The 10376-nt window shown below is 40.0% G+C and overlaps 1 protein-coding gene across 1 annotated transcript; it reads left to right on the forward strand.

The window, feature by feature from the left end:
- The first annotated feature begins 2791 nt into the window (after positions 1-2791).
- egr2b (early growth response 2b) lies at positions 2792-5106 on the forward strand. The gene is made up of 2 exons (XM_088284527.1): positions 2792-3139; positions 3365-5106. Exons 1-2 carry the CDS (start codon positions 2983-2985, stop codon positions 4525-4527), a joined length of 1320 nt encoding a protein of 439 aa, XP_088140653.1. The 5' UTR covers positions 2792-2982; the 3' UTR covers positions 4528-5106.
- Positions 5107-10376: the final 5270 nt, after the last annotated feature.

The following is a 10376-nucleotide window of genomic DNA, read 5'->3' on the forward strand; positions in this document are numbered from 1 at the left end:
TATAAATGGGCTTATTGTTAACATGAACCACCCAATGAGTGTTTTTATTTGAAACACAATGTAGATTTTAAATTGAGCTGCACAACAGTCCGGTGAGGCATATTACTCATTCTCATTCTAGTGATTATAGTACCTCAAGGGAAAAGTCAACTGACACTCCGATATATACCTTGTGTGCATACCGCACAGAGAACAAAATCACACACATTCAGGCACGCAAGGAGACATTCTGAGAGATAAATGGGAAGTGGCGTTGATGCCTTCCTCAAGGGCCCATCGACTGTAGCCAGCAAGCAAACTAGCATCTCTATAACAATTAGTTGGCAAATTCACATTTTTGTCCCCATGGGACTCAAACCCATGCCCATGATATTCCAGGCTAAGCATGGATTTAGGTTAATTGAAATGTTGTTACCATGCCAAAAGTTGTAGTAATTTTTCACTTGAACCCAGTATGTTTTTTTTTCATCCATAAATAAGAGGAATTTTCATACTTCAGATACTTAGGCACGTTTTTGTTTTTGTTTTGTTTTTTGTTGTTATTTTTGTTGTTTGTTTTTTTTTTGCACAGATTAAAAAGTGTTGGTCCCAATACTGACACCTGGGGGCACTACACATCATATCCCTACACTTTGACCCATACTTCGCAAATTATTATGTGTTCTTTAAATAATTCCTGAGCCAATTTATAACTTCCCAACTGAATCCCTTTTGTTCCAATTTGCTCGGTAAAATATCGTGGTTTATGGTATCAAAGGCCTTCTGTGAATCAATAAAGCCTCTAACAGACGATTTCATTTTCTCGATGGAATTAGTCATTTCTTCCGTTAGGACTTATGATGGTGACAGGTTTGTTCTGAATCAGCACTGGCTGTCGCTAAGTAGATTGCATTTGTCTAGAAACTTGCAGAATTTGCCATTGAGTGTGTTTTTTTTTGTGATTTTTTTTTTTTAAGAATTGAAGCAGTACAGCATCACCGGGGCAGGGGTAACTAACCACTGACGCAGCAATTTTTTACAGCCTGCGTCACTGCTTTAAAATCAGCATAGGCTTTCTCGCATTGTGGGAATTGGTAAATTAAGTGCATATGGTACCCCAAGAAGTTTAAAGATCTTCTCACAACACTTGCACGTTGCATGGTCACACTAGGCCATTATGTTATATATAAAGCACTGACTGCATTATTGGAGATGTCACCAAAAGTATTAATACTTTATTACCAAAAGTAATAATAATTTAACACACAACTAGAAACAACACCACTGTCTAATGGCCTTGTGACGCACTAATGATCAAAAGATATGAATCCAACTCCTTTGCAGGTTTCATACACACCGGAACTCAATGTGGTTGAGGAACAAACCCACAACGTCTGAAGTCGGCAACAACCACTCTACGCATGGGACATGGTTCTCCAACTGTGTATATTGCTCATGTCTCCAAAAGGAGACCAAAAACCTTCCGCCGCTTTGGAGGTAGGATTCCCAGATTTCCACCTGACACCAGTGGCATGGCTCAGCTGTAGAGTCGACGTCTACCAACGTGTAGGTTATGGGTTTGATCCTCCACCACATTGAGTTATGTTGTGTATAAACTTTGGTGTGCTAAAAAAGTGCTTCGAACCTCCTGGAGTAATGTCTTAATATAATAAACTAAATAAAAATTCTTCTTGTAAAATTTACTCAGAATTTATGAGTGAAAAAACTTGAGTGAGAATTTTCAAGTAAATATCACTCCCCATTTTTACAGTGTAAGGTATGTCAGAGAATGTTTGGCAGTCATTGTGTCAGCATATCTCAAATTATTGTGTGCGTGTAGAGATGGGTAACACATAATATGGAAACCAAATTCCACTTGAAGTGTTCAATGTTTTCCTGTATGGTAACATCCTCCGCCTACAGAGGGAATTTACCAGGTTAAATGAGGTGTGTCTGTATGTGTGTGAGTGTTTGTGGGAATGAGTGACAGAGACAGAGAGAGAGACAGAGTGAGTGAGTGAGTGAGTGACAGCGAGAGTGAGACCCAGAGTGAGAGTGAGCGCGCGAGGGAGAGAGAGAGAGAATGAGAAAGAGCGAGAGAATGAAAGAGAGAGTGTCTGTACTTTATGAGGCCACAGGGGGGCTCACTGGCACACAAGGATTATTTTCTAATATAAATAAGAACATTAAAAATTATTGAAAATGAATACCGTATTTTCATTTGATCTATGTACCACCACATTGCTCTAGTATTAAAATATCAGTATGTGAAGTCAAGTACAGTCAGATTAGTTTCCATGAGCATTGTTCTTACCCCCCAAAAATAATTTCCACCGAGTCCTTCTAATTTGATTATGGTTTAAAATGAATGGCGTTCCCACTCGGTATAACTCGTCACTTTCCGACGATCAAAAACCGGAAACGAAACCGAAAAAAAAGGCAGAGCACCGGATTCACCCTTTTATGGTCTTAAGACTTGAGCCGGAAATTCCTTTTTCAGAAACAGGGGCGCGACGTGTCGATGCTGTGTAAAAAAAAACAATTATAGTGCCCCAATATAAGTGAATAATTAGTTGATTGTATTTTATATTGCCTATCTGTGTTTTTAATTAAGCTTATAAACTGTTTTTACCCCTTCAGCGCTTGGTTCTCCATTGACAGTAAAAGTGATTCACTTTTACTTTCAACCGTCACGGAGCTTCCCTGCCAATCAGCACCTGGGGCTCCGCCCCCACGCCCACTCCATATTTGGTTAATGACGTAGTAACTACATAGAAAAGGGTTCCCTTATGGACAGCGTAGTACCAGGGCCCGCTGCTGCCGAACAATATTACGAGTTGTTAAACCTTAGACACCAGAGCTCAGGAAGCGTGTCATAACCATGGGGCACTCCTCTGCTCTCTTCTTATTTTAACAAACATGCTGCGGTAACCTACGCGTGGCTAAACTTTAAACACTCGTGTGTGAATTAAAGGGCGTCAAAACGGTTTTCTTTCTGCCAGGATGACGGCTAAAGCGCTGGAGAAGGTCCCGATGGCTCTCGGGGGATTCGACAACTTGTACTCCGTGGATGACATCGCCAGCGGCTTGCCCACGTCAGTTGCAATTTTTCCCAACTCCGACTTGGGACCACATTACGACCAGATCAATGTGGCTGCAGGTAAGACACGAATGAAATATAAGTAATTAAAAGTTTCCTCGTCAAATAATGATTTCTTGGAAAATTTCATGTTAATTAAGTTAGATGCTAACTTGTTAATTGTATGGAAATGAGTGCACGTGTTGTGCGTAAATAACATCGTCTGCCGCTCACCTGAAAATGTTGCTGATCATATGAATCATCATTAAGGTCTTTCACTTAATGATCTAGTTTGTTTGTCCACAGACCCCTTAATGAGTGCAGAGATGAGCGCAGAGAGGCGTTCTCTGGACGTTCCATCTTACTCCGGCGGTTTCTCCCAACCTTCCTCACACCGCAACCAGACCTTCACCTATATGGGGAAGTTCTCCATCGACTCCCAGTATCCCGCAAACTGGAACCCCGAAGGAGTCATCAACATCGTCTCGGGCATCTTCAACGTCGCCCATCCTCCGCCTCCTCCTCCATCCACGTCATCGTCCTCTTCTCCGGCTTCCTCTGGCTCTCCCAGTCACTTTTCAAGCAGGAATTTGAGTTGCACCATGGCTGCGGCCCATCAGAACCAAGTTGAGATCGAGCAACATCAGCTTTACTCTCCTCCACCGCCCTATTCCGCTGCTGCCTGTGCGGAAGTGTATCAGGATCCATCGGCGTTTCTCTCCACGTCCACCTGCCACATTGCCTCTTACCCGCCACCCTCGTACTCGTCCCCCAAGCAGCACAGCGGCCAAGACGTGCCGGGACTCTTCCCAATGATCCCCGACTACCCCGGTTTCTTCCAGCCGGCTTGTCAGCGAGAAATGCACGCTCCAAGCATCCCAGATCGGAAACCGTTTGGCCCGTGTTCCTTAGATACATTCCGCGTCCCTCCACCTTTGACCCCCCTGAACACTATCAGAAATTACACACTTGGTGGTCCAAACACCGAGGGGGGAGGGCCAGTGAGGCTCCCCACCGCATACAGCCCCCAGAATCTCCCTCTGAGGCCCATCCTGCGACCCAGAAAGTATCCGAACAGACCCAGCAAGACGCCGATCCACGAGCGCCCGTACCCATGTCCGGCGGAGGGCTGCGACCGGCGCTTCTCCCGCTCCGACGAGCTCACCAGACATATTCGCATCCACACGGGACATAAGCCATTCCAATGCAGGATTTGCATGCGAAACTTCAGCCGCAGCGACCACCTCACCACTCACATCCGCACGCACACGGGGGAGAAGCCGTTCGCTTGTGACTTCTGTGGGCGCAAGTTCGCCAGGAGCGATGAGAGGAAGAGGCATACGAAAATCCACCTGAGACAAAAGGAGAGGAAGTCTTCCGCTGTCTCCGCTTCGTCCTCGTCCTCGTCCACCGGCTCCGCTTTAGAGCGCACGAGCAGCATCAGCGCGACCAACGGGATTTGTGCCTAAGTGGGATATGTTTGCGGTCAGCGCGGTACAAAACCAATAAATAAATTGTTCCTTTTTTAATACGTTCATCGTGACGAACTGATGGTTGACGAATTTAAACGCACGGGACTGAGAGTTGTTGCGTAATTGCGCCGAACCACGCTTCAAGACGACAGGCTGTCATAATTGCACTTTGTCCGCACAGTTTACTGAACATACAATAGTCATTATCAACAAGGGCGATTGTTATATATAACTGTATATGTGTGTTTAAAAAGAGGCGCATTTCATGAGAAATAACTGCAATAACATTTCTAAAGTAAATCGTCTAAGTTTATTGAAACGGTGTTAATTCTAACACGTATTTCCAGTTGTGCCTTGTTGTATGTTCTGATTTTCGGGACTCTAATGCAATGTATATTTGTTCTTATGTAAAGTTGGAGGATACATTCTATTTTTGTACTCATTTAGTCTCGTGTAAATGTTCAATAGAATATGCTTCCCGTACATGCCGGTAAAATGTAAAATGTAAAATCATAATGTAGTGCAAAGACAAAACTTACATGCTTGTTGTGGGATTTATTAAATGGATGCAACTGATATTTTTGTTTTATTGTTCATTTAACAAATGGGTTAATTAACCGCCCCCCCCCACACGCCTCTTCTCTGAAAGTGGTAAGTACGATATACGGAAATTGTTTTCCGTGCATGAAAGAAAAGTCTTGAATAAATTATGTTGGAAATAACTTGATGCGGTAAATCCCACGTCGCGCCTTATACGGTATTTGTGACTCACCACCATCACCCACTCGTGTTAAAAGACCTTAACTGTGACCTTTCATGCCAAGTATTTGTTCCACAGACAAAATAGTGCCTAAGTTGTGTGACACACACATCCTGCAGCTGCACGGTGAAACTAAATGTAGAAATGAAACAGATTTCATCGTTATCACCCATGCAATTATTATTAATATTCTCTTCTATAAATTAAAAATTTACGCAGGCTATGGGTAATTCCTTTTTGTTTTGATCACTTTTTTTGGAATGAGGTTTTTACAACTTCAAACATGTAAATCGAGTTGCACATTGTACAATACACATGCATTCTATCGTTTTATTGGAGATCAAAAAGTCAGTTTATAGTTTTTTTGTTTGTGTCTACACACACTAGAATTCTAGACAAACGCTTAGAATTTCTTCTATGTGTAGAAATATTTTATCAAGACAAAAGTTAGCTCATTGTTGTATTGTTCAGAAAGACATGATTTTGAGAGATAGTGTATGTTTCGTCATATTTACTATGGTATTAATATTGTTGCTCTTTGTATCACTTCTCATGGTCACATATTATTTGCACTAAATTATCTTATTTTAAATTTAGGCAATGTAATTAGGTAAACGTCATCTCCACTATTCTTCTTCTTTTTCTTCTTCTTCTTTTTTTTATTCTTATAAATCCATTCATTATTTGTTACGCTTCTCCTCACAAGGGTCGGAGGGGTGCTGGAGCCTACCACAGCAGCCTTCGGGCAGTAGACGGGGTACACCCTGAACTGGTTATTATTATTATTATTATTATTATTATTATTATTATTATTATTATTATCATTATTATTATTATTATTATTATTATTATTATTGTTATTATTATTATTATTAGTAGTAGTAGTAGTAGTAGTAGTAGTAGTAGTAGTAGTAGCAGCAGTAGTAGTAGTAGTTGTTGTTGTAGTAGTAGGAATAGTTGTAGTACTGACATACAGCACAATTATTGTAATTAAAATCATTATAAATACATGAAAAAATGACACTAAAATCCTTTTATATTGGGTTTACATTTTAAAATCCCCAAGTATTTGAATGAGTTAAAAGGTGAAATAATAAATGAATGCAATCTGAATGCAACTAAATTTAAGAATTCAATTTCCAATATGATCCTCTAACTACAATTAGAATTTTCATTTTTCTGTCAGTTGTGAGGTGATTTCCTTGGTGGAACTTAAAATCCCTACAATGTCTGTAATTAATCGTGATGATCTAATTTTTATGTTTTTCTACTTTTACCATTTCCTCCAAAGCATTCAACCGATGTTGACATTTTACTGTGCATCTTAACATAAGATGTTTTCTTTGATATCACCTATTGATATGATGACATTATTTTCTTCTTATTTTTAGGCCATCGTGGACCAAATGGCATGGGCGCGAGATAACGTGGAGGGCAAATGTAATAGGTCGTTATTACTGTTGATACACCGGGCCAAATTTTTAAACAGTCAAAAATTTGCCATGGTAGTGACGGTGCAGATGAAAAAGCTAGCTAGTTAGCCGTAATAAAGCAATTATGGCCTGTCTTGGTATGTGATGGTGTACGGGCCCAGCACAATGCAACGTTTTGCATTCTTATACAGTCTTACGTGGCACGTGCAGTCTGGGATTAGTAGGAAAACTTAATTAGATTCTGTTTTGATCACAAAAGTTCTCCTAAACAGGCCCGCGTTAGCATTTGAGCCCTGGACACCATTGAAAGAAAAAAAAAAAAACAAGGTATATGCTAAAGTAAACCTCACTAACTAATTTAATGTAGCCAAGCACCGCTATTTACAAATTGTAATACCTCCAGCCGTGGTCAAAAACAGTCAAAGCCGCCCACGCATTTTAATCACTTTCATTTTATTTTATTTTTTTGAACAAAGTTCACAAAACAAACACAAACACATATTCATACACTCCCTACAGTTTGCCACAGCTGACGCTGAGTCACTCATCATAGAGTGGCTAGTGATTTAGCCTGTCAACAGACAAGTTAACACCAATGCTTCATTGAAGCTGCGTACGCAGTGCACAGCAAATGTAAATAGCGCGTCCCAAAATATTCAAACCTGAGTTATATTGGGATTTTCTATTTCCATATTTGCCTCACACAAAGAAAATGAACAGTTTATTCGGCACATGGTTGACAGAACAGAAGGAAAATGCATAAAAAAGGACGAGGAAAAAAGAAAATTGAAAAGAAAATGGTGAAAAGTGTGTGGCGTAATCGTTTTCACACGAACCATGCACTCCGCCGAAGACACCCACTAAGTTCATTTTACCCAGTCTGGGCTTCTATAACCGTCTTTTTTTACAGTGCTATTAATGTTGATGTACCTGACTAATAAAACATTAGTCCTGCAAAATACTTGGTCTCTGATCATTATATGACTACTGTTGGATTGTGGCATGTTTAATACCTTGGTGAGAAGCGCAATTTGCGCTAACTGTGGGATGGGCAACTTAAGTGCTGCGCTGGGAAACAATTTTATTATCTTTGCTACTAGGTAGGCCTCATAGGACCTCACAATTCCTAACCAGATGTCTGACAAAAATGCTATCTGCTAACTACTGACCAAAAAACCATTTTGTACATTATTTCACAAAAACTCACTCATAATTCTGGATTATTGAGGTTCTATGTTTGTCCTGGATGAATTTAAAAATCCGAAAAAGTTATTAGACGTTGTAGTGTAGGACAGTATAGTGTAAGAGCAACTATGGTATGCCTTTTATCTAGTGATGAATGGTGATATTACAACTTACAACTACAGTTGATCCCTGCATATTCACAGTTCTGCACCTGCGGATTCACTTATTTGAGGATTCCACCTGCCCTTTTTTTTGTTCATATTGTTTTATTTTTTTTCCAGGATTCCCCACTTACCTTTTTTGTGGAAATTATATTTTGAATGTTGGTGGAGTAATTAATCAAGTATGTAATCAAAATGGAATTTACAGCTGAAGTTGCCAGATATGTGGTGGGTGGAAGCACCCAAGAATGCCATCTGTTTTTAAGTGTGGTGTTAGGTGTGCTGTTGTGACTCAGTGCATAGGACATGACTTTCGCTCACAACACACAAATGTTATCTCTGAAATACTTTTTGAAGTCCCAGAGATTACATGCTGCTGCATTGGACCCACTAAAATAGACCTAGTGACACGGGTGTTAAGTAATTTAGGCGAATTTGTGCTGTTTTTTAAATCTGTTAGAAAGATCTGACATCTTAAAGCTGTAGAGTGGTTGGTGGGGTGGGGACGCAAATTATTTTCTTTGTGCTTGGGGGGGCAAAACAGAATATAAAATAATTTCACTCTTCTTTTTTTTAATCAGGAAAATAATATTACCTTGAATTGTATTTAGTTTTGGAGAAATATGTTAATAAGTACTCAAAAAACACCACTTTCTAGTCAGCAAAATAGCTACACCCCTGTCCCCTCTTCCCATGTCATGATGGGACTCAGCAGAGGAACGCTAAGAATTTCCCAAAACAATGATCAATTGGTTGGAAAATTTACATGGACATCTCCCCTTATGCCCACTTCAACTTCTGAAAATATCACAAGGATTAGACTTTCCATGATCCATGATTAATTTATTAGAGAATGAGGAAATGAGCAGCGTACATGCAGTTTTCATGACAGATTTGTTTTGTAATCTAAATTGTTCATAGGTTCATTCCGGTAGAAGAGAGAGAAGAGTAATGATGGGAAGACTGAAAACTAACGTTGGGCTATGGAGGAGAGTGAATAGTCTGACGCCAGGTCATGGCTTCAGCTGCCTTTTAAAGGCAGCAAACTACGAACTCCCACAGGTGTGTAGCCAAAGGAACCGCCCACATCAATCAGGCATCTGCTGAAACAAACTAACAAAAAAACAGAGCTGAGAGCATCAACATGACAATAACACCATTAATCTTTAACTGATTCTTTCAAAAAGTCACACGCATTCAGTCGCAGATACTACAGCACTGAAGATGGAGACTCCAAGTGGACAAATATAAAAGCTGCATTTCAGATGCATATAATTTTCTTTTATTATTAGCATGAAAAATAATTTGCTCGCTTTGCGGATTTTGTCTATCGCCAAGGTGTATGGGGAGTTGGCGAACATAACCGCAGCGATAATTGAGGGATTACTGTATCTGAAATGTCGAGGGAAGGCTATAGCCACAGTTTTCTCCCTTTGCACTCAGAACAGACTGCCTTGTTTTCAGTGCCATTTTCTGCAGTGTGGGTTGGTATGTTGTTGTAGTTCTTTTTTTTTTAGCTAACCTTAATATAACCAGTGAAGGCGTTGAAGAACAGCTTCTCATTTGCAATGCTGACTTGGCTGTAGACAGCAGGTCAGGTTTCTATTCCTTTCGCTAGGAATTTCACTATTAACTGTTTTCATCAGAATAAAAGCGGCCGCTTTTTACCCTTTACGCAAAAAAAATAATGACTCACTTAATAAAGTGTAACCTAATATGCTGTACTTAAGCTTACTTAGGAAACTATCAAATTTGCTTGGGTTTTATATCAGTAATCTAAATAGGCAGGAGAAACATCATGTAAAACCGCTACAGAAATACAAAAACCCAAAAGTTTATTCAACTTAAATCCAGTGTCATCAATTAAGAAAGTGCATCAGTCTGCAGATTATGAATAAGCAAAAATAATAAGATAAAGAATAATCATCAGTAAGGACAAGCAAAAAAGCCAATTTTGTAACCGATCAGTCAACAAGTTAGTGGACAAGGCTGTTGAGTGGCGAAAAGGTAAGGGCACTGCTCGGCATAACGTTGTACTGGAGCCCCAACCACCAGTCCACAGTCCAACCCGTCATTACCAAGCCACACAGATTTCTATATTTCTGTATTTCTCTTTGACAAAATATCGTACACCATCTGCGACCTGGGCACCCTTCCGTCCTAATTCATAAAAATTATGTCCGTCTTGGACCTTTGAAAGCACTTCCATACTTACTTTACACTAGTCTGTAAATACATACCTTGCATGTGTATCATGATTTTATACACATCTTTACAAACATGAACAAAGTCTAAACATGACTTATA

This window comes from Idiotropiscis lumnitzeri, chromosome 20 (genome assembly GCF_059441095.1).
Source record: "Idiotropiscis lumnitzeri isolate Australia: NSW breed Sydney's pygmy pipehorse chromosome 20, RoL_Ilum_1.0, whole genome shotgun sequence".
In the NCBI taxonomy this organism is placed as follows: Eukaryota; Metazoa; Chordata; class Actinopteri; order Syngnathiformes; family Syngnathidae; genus Idiotropiscis; species Idiotropiscis lumnitzeri.

Excerpts from the sequence above, each read along its gene's own strand:
- egr2b (XM_088284527.1), top strand. The coding sequence starts at position 2,983 with ATGACGGCTAAAGCGCTGGAGAAGGTCCCGATGGCTCTCGGGGGATTC. Across the intron at positions 3,140-3,364 it reads CCAGATCAATGTGGCTGCAG|ACCCCTTAATGAGTGCAGAG; the intron begins GTAAGACACGAA and ends GTTTGTCCACAG.